At 45.0% G+C, this 20,781-nt stretch overlaps 1 protein-coding gene across 3 annotated transcripts in view; it reads left to right on the top strand.

Moving 5' to 3' along the window:
• The window catches only part of LOC143773251 (NACHT, LRR and PYD domains-containing protein 1a-like), a 183,434-nt gene that overhangs the window by 128,654 nt on the left and 33,999 nt on the right, over positions 1-20,781 (top strand). For all 3 annotated transcript variants that reach the window (XM_077260742.1, XM_077260744.1, XM_077260743.1), the window contains exon 8: positions 15,122-15,263. In XM_077260742.1, coding sequence (XP_077116857.1) covers positions 15,122-15,263 — 142 coding nt within the window. The remainder of the gene's footprint in view (positions 1-15,121; positions 15,264-20,781) is intronic.

Below are 20,781 nucleotides of genomic sequence, written 5' to 3'. Positions count from 1 at the left end.
ATGCCCATGAATCCCAGCTCTGCACTGTGAATAAATCTGAAGACACTGCGGAGCGCTATCTCGGGCAGCGCAGCTGCACAGGCGCAGTCTGCCTGACACAAAATTATGTCAGAAGACGGGCATCGCTAACTGCGCATGCCCAAGGTTTAACATAACAGCGCAGGCTCAGGGACAGATTCAAACAATGCTGAGGAGGCGTCGCCCGTCGCCAAGGGAGTATGAATGACGGCTGTGCTGCGTCTCATTCCAAAGAAAAGTCCCACCTCCGGGACGGTTTCACGGTATGAGGGGACACATTTTATAAGTGTTAAGTTCAGCGTCTGCAAGGAGCATAACTAAAATAGCCACCTTTTCCTTGTGCAGCATTAGTGATGCACAAGGTGGCTCTTACAGTTACAAACGCCTGAGGGGGTTAAAGGTTACCTTTCAACTTGCACCAATTAGGCCTCAGCCTACACTCTGCTTCTCCTTTATTCCCTGGGCTCCAGCACCGTCAGTTGCTGCCCGGAAGTGCTGTCTGCACAGTCAACACTTGCTGCTGTGTTATTGGGGTTCAGTATCGCCAGCTGCTCCCCTGCTGTGTGCGGCAATACCTCCAGTCTGCTCCTCCTGCTTTCTCTGGGCTCCAACACCGCCAGTTGCTGCTCGGACGTGCTGTCTGCACAGTCAACAGTTGCTCCTCTGTTATTGGGGTTCAGTAACAAGAGCTGCTCCCCTGCTGTGTGTGTGGCAATACCTTCAGTCTGCTCCACCTGCTTTCCCTGGGCTCCAACATGCCAGTTGCTTCTCAGAAGTACTGTCTGCACAGTCAACATTTGATCCTCTGTTATTGGGGTTCAGTAACGCCAGCTGCTTCCCTGCTGTGTGTGCGGCAATACCTCCAGTCTGCTCCTCCTGCTTTCCCTGGGCTCCAACACCGCCAGTTGCTGCTCGGAAGTGCTGTCTGCACAGTCAACAGTTGCTCCTCTGTTATTGGGGTTCAGTAACGCCAGCTGCTCCCCTGCTGTGTGTGCGGCAATACCTCCAGTCTGCTCCACCTGCTTTCGCTGGGCTCCGGCACCGCCAGTTGCTGCTCGGAAGTGCTGTCTGCACACTCAACAGTTGCTCCTCTGTTATTGGGGTTCAGTAACGCCAGCTTCTCCCCTGCTGTGTGTGCGGCAATACCTCCAGTCTGCTCCTCCTGCTTTCCCTGGGCTCCAGCACCGCCAGCTGCTGCTCGGAAGTGCTGTCTGCACAGTCAACACTTGCTGCCATGTTATAGGGTTTCATTAACGTCAGCTGATCCCCTGCTGTGTATCCAACAATTTCTCCTGCACCTTCCACACTCACACTACAACAGAAATTAAATGGAACCTGTCCCCCCCAGGCGTTTGTAACTAAATGAGCCACCTTGTGCAGCACTAATGCTGCACAAGGAAAAGGTGGCTCTTTTAATTAGGCTCCTTGTACACGCTGAAGTTAACACTTATAAGTTGTGTCCCCTCATACTGTCAAACTGTCCCGGAGGCAGAACTTTCCTTCTTAATGAGATGCAGCACAGCAGTCACTCATACCCCCTTGGCATCACCTCAGCATTGTTTGAATCTGTCCCGGAGCCTGCGCTGTTATGTTATCCCTTGGCCATGCGCAGTTAGCGCTGCCCGTCTTCTGACATCATTTGATGTCAGGCTGGCTACGCCTGTGCGGCCGCCCTGCCCAAAATCCCGCCCTGCTTTGTCTTCAGATTTATTCACACTGCGGGGCTGGGATTCCTGGGCATGCGCAGTGCATATCTTGGCCTCTCGCTCATCTCCTTCCGCCTTCTTCAGACTGTGCCTCGTCAACGCCGTGGCATGCTATTAGGGATCAGCTGATGTGGCACAGTCTGAAGAAGGTGGAAGGAGATGAGTGAGAGTCCATGATATGCACTGCGCATGCCCAGGAATCTCAGCCCCGCAGTGTGAATAAATCTGAAGACACAGTGGGGCTGGGTTTCCTGGGCATGCGCAGTGCATATCTTGGACTCTCACTCTTTTCCTTCCGCCTTCTTCAGACTGTGCTGCGTCACGGCCATGGCATGAGATTAGGGATCAGCTGACGTGGCACAGTTTGAAGAAAGCGGAAGGAGATGAGTGAGAGGCCTAGATATGCACTGCGCATGCCCATGAATCCCAGCCCCGCAGTGTGAATAAATCTTAAGACAAAGCGGGGCGGGATCTCGGGCAGGGCGGCCGCACAGGCGCAGCCAGCCTTACAGCAAATGATGTCTGAAGATGCGCAGCACTAACTGTGCATGGCCAAGAGATAACATAACAGCGCAGGCTCCGGGACAGATTCAAACAATGCTGATAATTAAAAGAGCCACCTTTTCTTTGTGCAGCATTAGTGCTGCACAAGGTGGCTCTTTTAGTTGCTAACGCCTGGGGGATTAAATGTTCCCTTTCAACTTGCTCCAAATAGGCCTCAGCCTACACTCTGTTTCTCATGTAATCCCTGGGCTCCATCACCGCCAGTTGCTGCTCAGAAATGTCTTTGGCACGGGTACTCCCTGCTGCCCAGCCTGGTTCCAGCACCCCAGCTGTTTCCGGGCAGTGTCCAAGTCAAATTGCCACCAATCCATTGTCCTGTCGTGTTGCGGTCGGGTTAGCCGACTATATGGTGCCTGCAGTTTAGGTGTTTAGGTTTATGTGGGCTGTGACATCTGGCAATGAAGGCTGGTTCTGTCGTGCCAATAGGACAAGCAACTCCTGTAGGACTGTGGGTTTTGGTAACTCCGGCCGGCTCGCAGCCTTGCAATTTTTTGATCATGTGGACTTTCTGCTGACTATCTGAGTTCCAGCACCATTAGCTGGTTCTTTAGAAGTCAATCTTGAAAAGGTCCCCCTGGGTTCTAGTACCATCAGCTGGTTCCAGGCAGAGCCTTTGGCTTAGGTACCTCCTTCTGCGTATCCGAGTTCCACCAATGTTAGGTGGTCCTTGGTAGTGCTTCCTGGCACGGGTTCCTCCTGCTTAGTAACCGGGTTCCAGTACTGTCAGCTGGTCCTCGGTATTTCCATTGGCTCTTGTACCTTTGTCTAGCCATCCGAGTTGCAGTACCGTCAGCTGGTTCTCGGCAGTGTCCTTTGCTCTTGTAACTTCAGCTCCACATCCTGGTTCCAGTACGGTCAGCTGGTTCTGGGCAGAGCCTTTGGCTTAAGTGACTCCTTCTGGTTATCCGAGTTCCACCAACATCAGGTATTCCTTGGTAGTGCTTTCTGACATGGGTACTTCCTGCTTAGTAACCGGTTTCCAGTACTGTCAGCTGGTCCTCAGTAGTTCCATTGGCTCTTGTACCTTCAAATAGTCATCCAGGTTCCAGTACCATCAGCTGGTTCTCGGCAGTGGCATTTGCTCTTGTACCTTCTGCTCCACATCCTGGTTCCAGTACCATCAGCTAGTTCCGGGCAGAGCCTTTGGCTTAGGTGCCTCCTTCTAGGTATCCGAGTTCCACCAACGTCAGGCGGTCCTTGGTAGTGCTTTCTGGCATGGGTACCTCCTGCTTAGTAACTGGGTTCCAGTACCGTCAGCTGGTCCTCGGTAGTTCCATTGGCTCTTGTACCTTCGGCTAGCCATCCGGGTTCCAGTACCAACAGCTGGTTCTCGGCAGTTCCTCAGCCTTCTTGAACCTTCTGCTACATTTCCAAGTTCAAGACCCTAAAGACAACAACTCTGAAGACCACTCCATAGATGACGATGACCCCGGAGATGACGACCCCTGAGACGACAACCCTGGAGACGATGACCCTGAAGATCACCCCGAAGAAGACGACGACCCCGGAGACGATGACCCTGGAGACGACGACCCTGAAGACCGAGAAGCAAAAGAACAAGAAGCTGCAGAACAAAAAGCAGAAGAACATTAAGCATAAGACTACAAATCAGAGCAAAAGATATTATCTAAATTATAAGCAGAAGAAGACTAAGCAGTGTATGGGGGTGAGTCCATTCCTCCTCGTGGTGCCCCTGGAAAAAACCTGCTGCAGCAGGCCAGACTGAACGCGGACAAATCCTGTTGGAATTCTTTTGGGACAGGCAGAACGGAAGGTGTAATCTTCAAACTTTTGAAGATAACAACTACAGGAAGGCCTGTCACAAACAAGAATATGATGAAGAAGAAGAATATGAAGAAGTAGAATATGAAGAAGAATAGTTGAATAAAAGAATATGAAGAATGTAAAAAAAAAATAATAGGAAGAAGGTGAAGAAGAAGAAGATGAATAAGGTGAAGGAGAAGTTGATGAAAAAGATGCTGCTGCTGAGGATGATGAAGAAGAAAGTGTGGGAGAAGTAAAAAAGAAGATGAAGAGCATGGAAGTAGTGAAACATAAATATCTGACAAAATATAAAAAATCTTAACATAGTCAATATCTTTGTAACTCTGAATGTCTTAAAAAAAATTATAATAATTCCTGCTATTCTATTTGATTGGGCTAAACCTCTGTGCCTTTAATGTCTCCGCCACCTCCCCCAATACATCCTACATTATTCTTAGTTGTTTTCCTTCATGTAGAATGAACCTACAAGGAAAGAAATGGTTTATTTTAATTCCAATATTTTTGTCCTATTGACTTGCATTGGTATCGGGTATCGGTATCGGCGATAGCCGATATTTTTTGAATATCGGCCGATCCAATCCGATACCGATACTTCTGGATATCAGAAGGTATCGCTCAACGCTAGTCTTGCCTCATGACTTTGGGCCCATGCCCATGTTGCAGATTTGTCTCTTTTTTAGCAGATTTGTCAAAAAACTTGAAAGGTTTCCTGATGATCAAAATAAATGAGAATCCTGAAGTCTTATGGACACGTTGCTTATTTTTGGCTGCAGATTTGGTGCAGATTTAAATCAACTGTATGTCAATTCTTTCAGTGTTTTTACTGCAGAGTTCACTCCTACCAACGATTGAGGAAAAATCTGCATCAAAAACACATGTATATAACATATCAAAAACGCGCTTATGCAGTGCTTTTCCTGTCAACAAATGTAAAACTTATGCAATAATGTATGCACAAAATACTTAATGTGTACACATACGCTTAGGGCAAAAGCCAACCCATATACTTTAGCTTCAGACACGTGTTTCGGGCTGATTGCTCATCTTCAGGAAAAAGCAAGAGTTCTGCTTGGCTGCATGAGAGGCCTCTGATGGGCATTAGAAATGTTATTGGGTTCTCCAAACGTAAACAGATTAAAAAAAAATAATAAGTTGTCCACTATTTTATTAACGCCTCCATCCCCAAGCTTGTTTTTACATTCCTGACCAGACCAAATTATTCATTTATGACCAGTGTCACTTTATGAGGTCATAACTCTGTAATAACTCTGCAATTCTTCAATATAACCCAGTGATTTGGAGAATGCTTTTTCATGACATATGGTACTTATGGTCAATGTTGGTTGACAGCATTTGCGTTTATTTCTGAAAAAAAATGGAAATTTGATGAACAATTTAAATAATTAGCAATTTTCAAACTTTGAATTTTTATACCCATACAGATAAAAAACAGACTTTGAAAAAATGACATTTGCCACATGTCTACTTTATATCCGCATATTATTTTTAGTATTTTTTTTTCTTTTAAACATATTTTTGAGGAAGTAAGAAGGGTTTAAATTTTATCGGAAATGTTTCACTTTTCCTGCAAAATATCTAAAAAAAACATTTTTTACAGACCACATAAAATTTGAAGTAACTTTGACGGGCCTACGTGACAGAAAATACCCAAAAGTGATAACATTTTAAAAACTACACCCGCTGTCAAAATGCTCAAAAAACGATTTAATAACTTTATTAACCCTTTAGGTTCTTCACAGGAATTATAGCAATATGGAAGGAAAAAAATGAAAATGTTGTATTTTTCCCTCAAAAAGGTTGCTTTAGCCTCAAGGTTTTCATTTTTTAGGAGTAACAGGAGAAAATAGAGAAAATTGTTATGCAATTTCTACTGAGCACGTCGATACCCCATATGTGGAAACTTATTGTTTGGGCGCACGGCATGGCACGGAATAAAATGAAGACCATTTGACTTTTGGAGTGTAAAATTGGCTGGAGCAAATAACGGATGCCATGTCACATTTGGAGAGCCCCCACAATTCACCCCATTTTAGAAACTTTACCCCTCAAGGAATTTATCTAGAGGTGTAGTTAGCACCTTGAATTTTGCAGGTGCTCGACAGAATTTTATAATGTTTAGATGTGAAAATTAAAAAAATACACTTAACATTTTCCCACAAAAATGTTGCTTCAGCCCAAAATTTTTTCACAAGGACATCAGAAGAAAATCGACCCAAAAATGTATTTAGCATTTTCTCTTAAAAATACCAGTGCTCCACATGTGGTGGAAAACTGTTTGGTCACACGTCATGAAAGGGATGGAGCACCATTTGAATTCTGGAGTGCAATTTTGGTGGGAATAGATTGTGGATACCATGTTGTATTTGCACCTCACACAAGTGACACCAATTTGAAAACTACACCTCTTGAGGAATTGATTTAGGGTAGTAGTTAGTATTTTTAATTTCAGGAGATTCACAAAATTGTATAACATTGGGTTGACTAAATGAAAAATTACCATTTTTTCTACTAAAATGTTAATATGGGACTGAAGACTTATGTTGATGCACAGTGCAGATTTTTCTGGAATGGTTTGAGGGTGCCATGTCACATTGGTAGAGCTCCTTAGCTGCCAGAAAAGCAGAACCTCCATAAGTAAACCCACTTTAAAAACTTCACCCCTCATTTAATTTATCTAGGGGTGCAGTGACCATACTGACACCACAGGTGTGTCACAGAATGTATACCATGGAGCAATGAAGACAAAATAAATACATTTTACCACTAAAATTTTGTGCTAGCCCCAAGTTTTTAATTTTTACAATGGCTAGAGGTAAAAAAGGGACCTCACAGTTTGTTGTGCAATTTCTCTTGAGTATCCCAATAACGTGCATGTAATTGGAAACAGCTTTCAGGCACAGTGTAAAGCTCAGAAGGGAAGTGCCATATTGTAGTGCAGGTTTTGCTGTTATTGTTTGCGGGTACCACGCGACATTGGCAGAGCCCCAGAGAGGCCAGGACACCAGAACCCCCATAAGTGACCCCATTTTACAAACTACACCTCTCAATGAAATAATCTAGGGGTACAGTGACATTTTTATAATTTCAAATAGAAAAGAAAGGGGAACAGCATTCAATCCAGGTGAAATAATAGAAAAAAATTTATTCCACCATCATACAACGTTTCGACTGGTATTGATCTTTATCAGATATACTTGATAAAGACCAATACCGGTCGAAATGTTGTATGATGTCGAAATAACGTTTTTTTCTACTTTTTCACCTGGGTTGGATGCTGTTCCCCTTTCTTTTCTATTTGGAGTTATTTACATCCAATTGGGTCTATGGACTTGGAGCGTGCATCCTGATTTTATCTGAAGTGCTGTCGGCTGTCTTTTTATTTTTATAGATTCAATCCACTGCTATAGGAACACTCTGGAAGTTAATTCCATTTATGTCAAATTACAATCCCCCACCACTCCAAAGACTACAGCAATTTAACCTCTGCAATGTCACACCAATGCATGTTACCTACATGTAATCTTAAACTTTTCAGCATAACACAGACATGGCTGCATCTGACACCTTCACCTGACACCTTTCATTTTCAGTTTGGTCAGCTAGATTGTATGGGTTAGTTATATAGCATGGGTAGGAATTAAAATGTAACTTTTATTAGTCATATAAAAAGACTCAAAACAAAGAAGTGTCATCCAATGTGAATTAAAACACTAAGGATTATGTCCCATTCAAAAAGTGCTATATTATAGAGACAATAATCTCATAGGATAGAGAATAACGCTTGCAGTGGCCAAGTGCAAGATCAAATAAACCAGGGCATGTAGTTCCTAATATCAGTGCAAACGCAATTCAACTATGCAAATCAGGAACACAATACCCACAACACAATAGTTGCATAAATATAGGCAGTTATCACATAAATTATATATGTATAATCAATTGGCAGAGGAAATGTAACATAGAGATGTAAATAAAAAGGAACAATCTCACCAAATCCAAGGACCAGAGACGGGAGAGCCAAAACTTGCTGAGTTAAGAAGATCCATTATGAGCAGAAATTGGAGACAATGCCCTGTCAATCCCTATGGGGCTAACAATAAACTCGTTCCCCAAGCTCCCGACCTTACAAGGGCAGTCCACATCTACCTCTGCAATAAAGCATGCCCTGCACTCTCCATAATAGGGTGTCCCAACGCGTTTCTTCCAAGCTGGATCATCAAGGGACTAGCTTGTTTTGGGAGATAAAATGCATAAGTGCTGAATAAAGAGACATAGAGTCCTGCCACTCTCTATGCTACACTGCAGCTAGATTGTAGAAATGCAAAAAGTCATCCGGAACCTGAACACTCCATGACAAATGATTTTCCAAATATGACATTGATTGCTAACAGCTCTGTTCGCTGCAGCACTTCATCCCCTTCTGTGTTTTCCCAAGTGCTCTACCACTTTTTTCCTCCATGTAGTTTGTATATCTACCGGTCATGTACTGGGTGAATGAGGGTTGGTGCACTAGTTGGCCTTGCCTTCTGTGTGGAGATGAGTCAAGATGGGCAGGCAATGCTGGGTCAGGCAGTTCTTATTTTAAATTGTGCGGCCTTGGAAATCTTTTCTACATGTTCTGATTAAGCTTCCCATTAGTTATCATACACCAATAGTCTGTTTCCGTTCTCTACTTTTGTATGTCACACTTGATAAGGATGTGACGGCGTTCTCCTCACTCTCAGTCTCTCGTAAATCTGACTATACAATGATGTCTGCACACGTATCCTTCAGTTAGTTGCGCCAAATGCTTACACTATTAGTCAAAAAGGATCCATGGGACCTAATTTTCATATAAACAAATAAAACTCATTTTCGACATGCGCCATAAATATACAGCACTGTGGGAGCTGCATTCCCTCAATCTGCGGTATATGTACAGTGCGGCGATCACGTGAGCTCACACTGAGCGCTGAGGCGATCTGGTGCTAGTGTCAGCTCTATGTGAGAACTAACACCCTGCAGCAATGCCCTCAATCAGTGTTAGCAACCTGTACACTCCATGACAAATTATTTTCCAAATATGACATTGATTGATAACAGTCCAGATTGATAACAGCTCTGGACTAGTGATGAGCGAGTGCACTCGTTGCTTGGGTTTTCCCGAGCATGCCCTGGTGATCTCCGAGTATTTATGACTGCTCAGAGATTTAGTTTTCCTTGCCGCAGCTCAATGATTTACAGCTACTAGCCTGCTTGATTACATGTGAGGATTCCCTAGCAACCAGGCAACCCCCACATGTACTCAGCCTGGCTAATAGCTGTAAATCATTCAGCTGAGGCGATGAAAACTTAATCTCCGAACACTAACAAATACGCGGAGGTCACCCGAGCATGCTCTGGAAAACCCGAGCAACGAGTATATTCGCTCATCACTACTCTGGACGCTTCAGTGCTTCATCCCCTTCTGTGTTTTCACAAATGCTCTACCATTTTTTCCTACATGTAGATTGTATATCTGCTGGTCATGTACTGAATGAATGTGGGTTGGTGCACAAGTCTGCCTTGCCTTCTATGTGGACATGAATCAGGATCGGCAGGCAGTGCTGCAGCAATGCTCTCAATCGGTGCCAGCAACCATGACAAATGATTTTCCAAATATGACATTGATTGATAACTGTGGTGCTAGCACTGATCGTGAATGTTTAACCCCTCTGATGCCGCTGTCAATAGTGACAGCGACCTCGAAGAGTATTGCACAAGAAGTGAGCTCCCTGTCTGCTCCAATCAGCACAACTCGATCACGTCTCCATGGTGACCCCGGCCACAAGATGGCAGTGAGGTGATTCAAAGAAGGTGGCCTGTGAGCACCTACTAAGAGCAGAAGCTAAAATGCCTCCTCCCCTGCCTGTCAGAAGCTTCTGCGATGACCTGCAGTAGAGAAGCATCCGTAACGACCCACTCTATTAACCTGTCTCACTAGTTATCCCCTTTAGTGAACACCATAAAAAAAGTCAAAAAACTACTTTATCTTCATTTCACTGAACAAAGCAAGAAAAGACAAGTGTAAATAAAAATGGCACCGTTGAAAACTTCATCTTACCCTGCAAACAACATTCTGCAATAAAGCTCTGTCCATGGAAAAGTAAAAAGTTATAGCTCTCAGAATAAAGCAATGCAAAAATAATTATTTTTTTTTACAAAATAGTTTTTATTGTGTAAAAGCGCCAAAACTTAAAAAATTATACAAATGTGGTATTGCTTTATTCGTACTGATCTAAAGAATAAAGCTGAATTATCAATTTTACCACATGTTGATTGGTATAAAAAACAATTCCTGAATTGCTGGTTTTTGTTCATTCTACATCCAAAAATCAGAATATAAAGCAATAAAAAGTCATGTGCCGAAAATGGAACCAATAAAAACATCAACTCATCACGCAGAAAAAAAGCTGTCACACGAAAAATTGTGGAAAAATTATAGCTCTCAAAATAGGTTGATGCAAAAACTAGTTTTTGCAATAAAAATCATCTTTTTGTGATTGTCTCTGAGTGAAATGTCCCCACTTCCATTGAAGTGACAAGAAAGTTGAAGTGACCAGTACATTGCAGTGACCAGTACATTATGACCAGCTCATGCTTCTGCAGACACGTACCCGTAAGTCAGGCAGGCTCTCATCACTACAGAAATGCCAAACATTTGGGCACTAAATATGGTTTAGATACACTGGGGCGCAGAAGAGAGGTGTCAATTGGATTTGGGAGTGCAGAATTTGCTGAATTTCTTTTGAGGGACGTGGAGCCATTTTGCTTTTTCTGAGCCTTTGTACTACCAGTAACGTGAAAACCCCCTATATTTCCGTTAACAGAAGACGGGCATGAGTGGGGACTTGCTTTTTTTGTGGATTGAGTTGAAGCTTTTATTTGGAACATTTTACATAACATTTAGCATCATATTTATCCGGCGCTCTACCATGAGCACTTCCTTTAGGGTTTCCATCTAAATCTCCCAGAGATGTGACAGGTGAAATCCCTCAAGGATCCATTCACTATAATGTGGCAGCAGAGTTACTCTGGACTCCATATGGCAGCTGTTCAGTGTTGCCCTTCTTTTCAGAAGTGCACAAAACTGTTGTCGACTGCTCTTTTATGCTCGCATAAAAAGATGGACACCCCAGATCATGGGTCCTATGGCATCCACAGTGCCTCATCTGCCTCATTATAGGGAATCTTCTGCCGGAGGTTTGATCTGAATCACATTTTTCAGAGACTTACACAGTAACCCCAGTGTTAATGCTCAACGCAGACCATAGGATAAATGTGAGCCCAACCTCACTGTAATCTTTAGGAGGCAGAAAGAACAAATCCACAGCAGGTAAATAATTGGTTTTATTTTTTTTTAAGGCCCCGTCACACACAGCGTCGCTGCAGCGATACAGACAACGATGCTGATCGCTGCAGCGTCGCTGTTTAGTCGCTGTGTGGTCGCTGGAGAGCTGTCACACAGACCGCTCTCCAGTGACCAACGATGCCGAGGTCCCGGGTAACCAGGGTAAACATCGGGTTGCTAAGCACAGGGCCACGCTTAGTAACCCGATGTTTACCCTGGTTACCAGTGTAAAATGTAAAATAACAAACAGTACATACTCACCTTCGCATCCCCCGGCATCCGCTTCCTGAACTGACTGAGCGCCGGCCCTAACAGCAGAGCGGTGACGTCACCGCTGTGCTGTACTTTCACTTTGCGGCCAGCCGGAGCTCACAGTCAGTACGGGAAGCAGACGCCGGCGAGGGACGTGTGACAGACATCAGAGGGTGAGTATGTACTGTTTGGTTTTTTACATTTTACACTGGTAACCAGGGTAAACATCGGGTTGCTAAGCACGGCCCTGCGCTTAGTAACCCGATGTTTACCCTGGTTACCAGTGAAGACATCGCTGAATCCGTCACACACACCGATTCAGCGATGTCAGCGGGACCTCAACGACCAAAAAAAGGTCCAGGCCATTCCGACACGACCAGTGATCTCGCAGCAGGGGCCTGGTCGCTGGTACGTGTCAAACATAGCGAGATCGCTACTGAGGTCGCTGTTGCGTCACAAAACTTGTGACTCAGCAGTGATCTCGCTAGCGATCTCGCTACGTGAGACGGGGCCTTAACTCTGTTCCTTGTGTGTTATAAGTGATACGGCAACTTTATTCTTTGGGTCGGTGCGATTACAGAGATACCAGATTTATTTTAGGTTTTTATGTTTGGCTACTGTCACACACTACTGCTTGTTTCTGGAATATACTCATGGAGTCAGAATCGTCACTACACCTGTAGATAAATTACCAAAAGAGTATAATTTCCAAACTGGGTATACATGAAGGGGGATTCTTCTTTTCTATCTCTGTGAAGCTCTGTATATGGAGTCTGGAAATTATTATAGGAACATCTGAGCTACAGGAGTAGATAGCGCTCCGTCCCTCCCGAGTCTCACCATGTGGCTAAGCAGTACTGTACAGCTATATCTAGCGTATTTCTACTTTCAGAAGAAATTATGTGACACATTTTGGTGCCTTTTTTACCTATTTTCTAGTCTCAAAATGTAAAATTTGGGTATAACACACAATGTTGGTGGTAAAAATGTAAGTTATTTTTTCCAAGAAAGAAATATATCTTGGTACCGTGTTAGCCAGTAGATAGAAAAATATTTAGAATTGAGAGTCCTCAGTGGTTGATACCTTTTAATAGCTAGCTGAAAAGATGGTAACAAATTGCAAGCTTTTGAGACTACATACGTTTCTTCATCAGGCAAAGACTAAAAGAAATTCTGAAGAATCACATATTTATGCACAATATAGTATAGAAAAAAAAAAGAGGGGAAAAAACCATGGATAAGCCAGGTGACATGAAGCAGAATTACCATGGGTAATTCACCCATGGTAATTCTGCTTCATGTCACCTGGCTTATCCATGTTTTTTTCCCCTCCTTTTTTTTTTTTTCTATACTATGTTGTGCATAAATATGTGATTCTTCAGAATTTCTTTTAGTCTTTGCCTGATGAAGAGACGTATGTAGTCTCGAAAGCTTGCAATTTGTTACCATCTTTTCAGTTAGCCATTAAAAGGTATCAACCACTGAGGACTCTCAATTCCAAAAAGTTATTTTTTCTTCACTGGCCAATGGTCTAACATTTTGTGACACACTTGTCGTGTCAATATGATCACTACAGCCCCAGATGAATACATTGAGAGGTATAGTTTGTAAAATGGGGTCACTTATATGGGGTCATGCTGTTCTGGCACCTCAGGGCCTCTGCCAATGTGACATGGCCCCCCTCAAACCAGTGCAGAAAAATCTGCACTTTAATATGATGCTCCTTCCCTTCTGAGCTTTGCACTGCGCCTCAAAAGTAGTGTTTGACCATATATTGAGTATCGGTGAACTCAGGAGAATTGTACAAAAAAATTTGGTGTCCATTTTCTCCTGTTACGCTTGTGAAAATACAAAATTTGGGGCTAAAAACTTTTTTGTGGGAAAATTTAGATTTTTTTTAATTTTTACAGCTCAATATTATAAACTTCTGTGAAGCACTTGGGATTGCAAGGTGCTCACCACACATGTAGATAAGCTACAGGAGAGGTCTAGTTCCAAAATTATGTCACTTGTTGGGGGTTTCTACTGTTTAGGCACATCAAGGGCTTTCCAAATGCAACATGGTGTCAGCTAATTATTTCAGCAAAGTTTGAATTCAAAAATTCAAATGGTGCTCTTTACCTTCCAAGCCCTGCCGAGCAACCATACAGTAGTTTTCCTCCGCATATGGGGTATCATCATACTTAGGAGATATTGCACAGCAAATTGTATTGTGCAATTTTTCCTGTTACCCTTATGAAAATGCAAAATTTGGAAACATCTTTGTTTTTCTTTTATTTCCATGGCTCAATGTTATAAACTTCTGTAAAGCGGCTGGGGTTTCATGGTGCTCAATACACATTGAGTTAAGTTCCCTGAGGGGTCTAGTTTTCAAAATGATGTCAATTGTGGGGGGTTTATAAACATGACGTGGCGTCCACTAATTAATTCAGTTTATATTCAAAAAGTCAAATGGTGCTCATTCCGTTCCGAGCATGCCGTGCACCCAAACAGTGGTTGTCCCCCCCATATGGTGTACATGCATGCTCAAGAAGGACAAATTATACAATACATTTTTTGGCCAATTTTCTCATGTTACCATTGTGAAAGTAAAAAAAAAATAGGTCTAAAAGAAATTGTGAAAAAAAATTTAACTATTTATTTTTTCCTTCCATGTTCCATTAATTCCGGGGAAGCTCCTGAAAAGTTAATAAGCTTCTTGAATGTGGTTTTGTCACTATATAGTATTTTCTGTCATATAGTCCCCTCAAAGTTACTTCAAATGTGATTTGGTCCCTAAAAAATGGTTTTGCAAATTTTGTTGTATAAATTAGAAATCTCTGGTCAACTTTTAACCCTTATAACGTCCTAACAAAAAAAATATGTTTTAAAAATTGTGCTGATGTAAAGTAGACATGTGAGAAATGTTATTTATTAACTATTTTGTGTGAAATTACTCTTTTAAGGGCATAAAAATAAAAATAAATTTTTTTTTAAATATGCACTTGAGCTTTTTTCAAAATATACAGCAAACATAAGGATTAATTTCGATGTCCACAGGGTCTTACATACCAGTAGAGATGAACAGTTCTGATAAGATTCAAATTTGTCAATTTGTATGGATTTATTTTAAAAATGTATACTCCTCAAATTGAATATCCCAAATTATGCTCTATGTTGACATTTTGCTTGGAGCGAATAATACAAATTCACATTCTGAAGAATACAGATTTTTGCAAATTTCAAGTAGAAATTATACTAGCATACATTTCCCAACTCTACTTGTCTGGTATGACTTATTATTACTTTTGCTGCATGTGCTGTTTCTATTTCTACAGCTACTCTGAAAATGTCTGAGGCATTAGTTATAAATTTATCCCAGAAATTAATGTTTTTAGATTATCAATAAAGTTTATCTGTACTTTAGAGTCTGCTGTTTGAAAGCTGCCCCCCAGAGATATACTCCTACACAGAAATCAAGATGGAGGGAGAGGCAAACACAGTCGTTAATGTGTCAATACTTCCTGTGGATGAAGATGATACAGTTTGGGAAACTGAGGTGTCTGCAGGTAATGTGCAATAATGAGTGTAAACTTGGGGAGAGGATTCACACGGGCATTGGAGATGCCGGAATCGATTTGCGACAAATTAAATTAATTGCAAATTTGATGGAATTCAGTGAATCTGGTGAAATCGAAAAATGTGTAATTTGATTTGCACAAATCATCTACACTCTCTGACAGAACTTATGTCGCTTATCCATGTTATGCAAATAAAAGCTTATAGCCTGACGTTAAATTCATCCATTGGTTGTATAAATTATTCTTTTCAAAGCTGAAACCCTCCAAAATGTGGTTTAGGTTAAGAAAATAAATTGGCATCAATGCAGAAATATTGATCATTTAATGGACACAGAATGGTCAGATTTTGGCAAGACAAAAGTTTTGTGGCCCACAGAAAGTAATGTTATATTCAAACAAATAATTAAATTAAAATACAAATATATGTTGCATAACATTGGTGAATGAAGTTGTGGTGCTATTAGAGTCATATTTAATATTTTGTGTGACTTCCATGAGCTTGAAGGACTGCATCCATGCGGTTCAACAATGATTCATACAATTTATTAATGAAGTCATCAGGAATAGCAAAGAATGCAGTCTTACATGCCTCCCAGAGTTCAACTAGATTCTTTGGTTTTGTCTTCCAAGCTTCCTCTTTCATCCTACCCCAAACATGCTCAATGATGTTCATGTCTGGTGAATGGGCTGGCCAGTCCTTGAGCACCTTGATCTTTTTTGCCTGGAGGAGCTTTGTTGTAGAGATGGATGTATGAGATGGAGGACCATCCTGCTGCAGAATTTGACCCCTTTTATGATTTGGAATATAAGAGGTAGCTAATACTTCTTGATATTTTAGGCTAGTGATATTGCCTTCCGCCTTGCAAATGTTTTCGCACACCGCCATACTGAAGGTAACCCCTGACCATGATCTTTCCACCACCAAATTGAACTGTTTTCTGGGTGTATTTTGGATCCATACGGGCTCCAGTAGGTCTCCTGCAGTATTTGCGGCAACTGTGGTGTAATTCTACTGAAGATTCATCAGAGAAAACCACCTTCTGCCACTTTTCCAGCATCCATCTGTTTATCAGGTTATGGGACTTTGCAAATGCCACACGGTTTTTTATTTGCCTTTTGTTTTGTGCTGGCTTCTGAGCACTGATTCAACCATGGAGGCCATTTCAAGAAATAATCCTACAAACTTTTCAAGTTGACACAAGACTTGAGGTGACCAGACCTGTTGGAGCTCTGCTGCAGTAGAAGAAGGGCTTGCTTTGGATTTTCTAACCAACAATCGTTCCTCCTGAGCAGTTGTCTTGTGGGGTCTGCCGGACCTGGGCTTGTCAAACACATCTCTAGCCTCTTCAAATCTTTTTTTTAATTCTTTGTACTTGACACTGAGACATATTAAAGGTTCCAGCCACCTCTGCAGTGCTCTTGATAATCCAGGCTTTGGTCAAAGGGTGGATTTTTGGCATGTTGTCAGAGCTCAAGTTGCAGTTCAAAGGAAGGTCTGGGGTGCTGGGTTTCTTTTTATACACACACACTAATTAACCGATCATTTACTGAGCACAGGTGAGGATGTAAACTAGGATTGGGTGCATTATATGACCAGGTGACAAGACTTTTTTCTTGCCAAAATCTGACCATTCTGTGTTCATTAACAGGTCAATATTTCTGCATTGATGCCAATTTATTTTCTTAACCTAAACCACATTTCGGAGGATTTCAGCTTTGAAAAGAATAATTTATACAACCAATGCATGAATTTAAAGTCAGTTTATAAGCTTTTATTTGCATAACATGGATAAGCGAAATAACTTCTGTCAGGGAGTGTAAAATAGCTGCAGCCATTTTAAACATTGCAGAAGATTAATTGCATTTGTTGGCTGGTCCATTTCTGAGAATGGAGAAATAATGTTAAAATAACACGAGACAAGTACAAAAAATAGAGGTGCAGAATTTTGTGACTGATGCATAAAAAGTGTTTCGCAAACTACTGATTTTGTGTACAGCGATTTTATCAATCAAATTAGATGTACTTAGAAACTTACTAATGTAATCTTTTGCCGTTGCTGTTTTTTGGTGTGTCATAAGCCTAGCATTTCTAGGTCATACATTTTTTCAAAAAGGTAAATTGTGGTTACAGACAATATCAAAAGTTAAAACTGGTGGAGTAAAAACATGATAAAAGAAAATGTGATAATGGCAATGGATGATATAAAAAGCAAAAGAAAACATACTAAGACACCTGCATGTAAGAATATGGAAGACACAAAAAGGAGCAGCAGTATCATCAAACACCGGTCACAAGTGTGCTCTTTTGCCTCCAGCTAACATACTTATAGAAATCAATTGAAGAGCATTATGAAAGTTATGGCAAATAACTCATTTCAGTAGGTAAGATGATGTTATCTCTGACAGTGACACTATCAGTATGATTTCATGTTCTATACCTTTGTTCACCTTCTTAGCCATAACAGTTACAATTTTACATTACAGACTTTCAGTTCTGTCAATGATACCTTTGACTTTTATGCCCCTACATCAGTTGAGCTACAAAACTTCAGCAATAAAATTGTTTCACAAGAACTTATTCCACTTGATTCCATGGATAAAAAGTCAATATACGGACTTGGATGACATGATGGCTGACAAGGTATAAGACATGACTCAATCATCTAGCTTGGTTCTTGGCAATGACATCCAAACTGTTAGTAGAACTCTGAGACAGGGCAAATCTAGAGTTGTTAGTCATGCAATGGGGGCCAGGAAATCAGAACATTTATCACACTCAGACAACTGTCAGTTGAGTCTGGGATGATAATGATGATGATTCCATGATGGACAGTACTAGGAGAATAGATTGAGGCAAAGAGGAGGTAATGTTAACAGAGGAGTAGGGTGCTGAGGTCAATGATAAGAAAGGGAACTGACAGCCACACACAAGATCATCTGGGGCAAATCTGTATCTTACAGATTTATATAATCACTAGCTATTGAACCCGTTCTACGCCCGGGTGGCAAGCATTTATACTGGTATATGGTCTCCATCCTGGTATGTGCTGCTCCCATCTTGCTCTCCCATCCTGTCATGTGCTGCTGCATCCTGCATCCCCATCCTGTCATGTGCTGCTCCACCGTGTCATGTGCTGCTCCATCCTGCGCCCCCATCCTGTCATGTGCTGCTCCACCATGTCATGTGCTGCTCCATCCTGCATCCCCATCCTGTCATGTGCTCCCATCCTGCGCCCCCATCCTATCACGTGCTGCTCCATGCAGTGCGGGCGGCTGTGCTGAGTGCGGGCGGCTGTGCTGAGTGCGGGCGGCTGTGCGGAGTGCGGGCGGCTGTGCGGAGTGCGAGCGGCTGTGCGGAGTGCGGGCGGCTGTGCTGAGTGCGGGCGGCTGTGCTGAGTGCGGGCGGCTGTGGACGGCTGTGCTGGTTGCGGTGGCTGTGCTGGGTGCGGCGGCTGTGGACGGCTGTGCTGGGTGCGGTGGCTGTGCTGGGTGCAGCGGCTGTGGATGGCGGCTGTGCTGGGTGCAGCGGCTGTGCTGGGTGCGGCGGCGGTGCGTGGCTGTGCTGGGTGCGGCGGCTGTGGTGGGTGCGGCGGCTGTGCGTGGCTGTGCTGGGTGCGGCGGCTGTGGACAGCTGTGCTGGGTGCAGCGGCTGTGCGTGGCTCTAGGCGGCTGTGCGTGGCTGTGGGCGGCTGTCCGTGGCTGTGCTGGGTGCGGCGGCTGTGCTGGGTGCGGTGGCTGTGCTGGGTGCAGCGGCTGTGCGTGGCTGTGGGCGGCTGTGCGTGGCTGTGACGGCTGTGCTGGGTGCGGCGGCTGTGCGTGGCTGTAGGCGGCTGTGCGTGGCTGTGGGCGGCTGTGCGTGGCTGTGCTGGGTGCGGCGGCTGTGCGGAGTGCGGGCGGCTGTGCTGGGTGCGGCGGCTGTGGTGCGTGCGGTGGCTGTGGGCGGGTGTGCGTGGCTGTGGGCGGCGGCTGTGCTGGGTGCGGCGGCTGTGGGTGGCTGTGCGTGGCTGTGCTGGGTGTGGCGGCTGTGCTGGGTGCGGTGGCTGTGCTGGGTGCAGCGGCTGTGCGTGGCTCTAGGCGGCTGTGCGTGGCTCTAGGCGGCTGTGCGTGGCTGTGCTGGGTGCGGCGGCTGTGGACGGCTGTGCTGGGTGTGGTGGCTGTGCTGGGTGCGGCGGCTGTGCGTGGGGTGTGGGCGGCTGTGCGTGGCTGTAGGTGGCTGTGCTGGGTGTGGCGACTGTGCTGAGTGCGGGTGGCTGTGCTGGGTGCGGGCGGCTGTGGTTGGCTGTGCTGGGTGCGGTGGCTGTGCTGGGTGCAGCGGCTGTGCATGGCTGTGGGCGGCAGCTGTGCTGGGTGCGGCGGCTGTGGTGGGTGCGGTGGCTGTGCTGGGTGTGGCGGCTGTGCTGGGTGTGGCGGCTGTGGACGGCTGTGCTGGGTGCGGTGGCTGTGCTGGGTGCAGCGGCTGTGCGTGGCTGTGGGCGGCTGTGCGTGGCTGTGCTGGGTGCGGCGGCTGTGCTGGGTGTGGCGGCTGTGCGTGGCTGTAGGCGGCTGTGCATGGCTGTGCTGGGTGCGGCGGCTGTGGACGGCTGTGCTGGGTGTGGTGGCTGTGCTGGGTGCGGCGGCTGTGCTGTGCGTGGCTGTAGGCGGCTGTGCTGGGTGCGGCGGCTGTGCTGTGCGTGGCTGTAGGCGGCTGTGCGTGGCTGTAGGCGGCTGTGCTGGGTGCGGCGGCTGTGCTGTGCGTGGCTTGTAGGCGGCTGTGCGTGGCTGTAGGCGGCTGTGCTGGGTGTGGCGGCTGTGGACGGCTGTGCTGAGTGCGGCGGCTGTGCTGGGTGCGGCGGCTGTGCTGAGTGCGGCGGCTGTGGGTGGCTGTGCTGGGTGCGGCGGCTGTGCTGGGTGCGGCAGCTGTGCGTGGCTGTAGGCGGCTGTGCGTGGCTGTAGGCGGCTGTGCGTGGCTGTGGGCGGCTGTGCGTGGCTGTGCTGGGTGCAGCGGCTGTGCGTGGCTGTGCTGGGTGCGGTAGCTGTGGTAGGTGCGGCGGCTGTGGACGTAAGTGGCGTAAGTAACAAATAGCTGTGGCATGAAGTGCCACAGCCTCATGGCACAGCAATTTGTTACTTGCGGTACCTTATTCATTTCCGGCGCCATTTTCTGTGTCCTCCTGGTGCCGGAATCGGCGCCTGCGCAGTCCTCGCTTTCCGGCGCCATTTTCTTGAAGACACACTGCAATGTGTCTTCAAGAAAATGGCGCCGGAAAGCGCGGACTGCGCAGGCGCCGATTCCGGGAGCAGGGGGATATTCATGGCCCGGAATGGCGTCGGTGGAACGGGACGGGTAAGTATACTCACCCTCCGCCTCCTGGCTCATCCCTGTTTCTCCGTTGGAGATCGCGGTGTGCGTTCAGCGCTTACGCATACCGCGATCTCCTGGGAGCGTCGCTCTGTGAGGTCCAGACTGCGCCGGCGCTTGCGCTTGCGCAGTCTATAAAGGCTTCGGACAGAGTGACGCTCCCAGCGT

Source organism: Ranitomeya variabilis, chromosome 5, assembly GCF_051348905.1.
Source record: "Ranitomeya variabilis isolate aRanVar5 chromosome 5, aRanVar5.hap1, whole genome shotgun sequence".
NCBI lineage: Eukaryota > Metazoa > Chordata > Amphibia > Anura > Dendrobatidae > Ranitomeya > Ranitomeya variabilis.
Note: the sequence above shows the minus strand (reverse complement) of the source record. Positions and strands in the feature narration are given on the sequence as shown.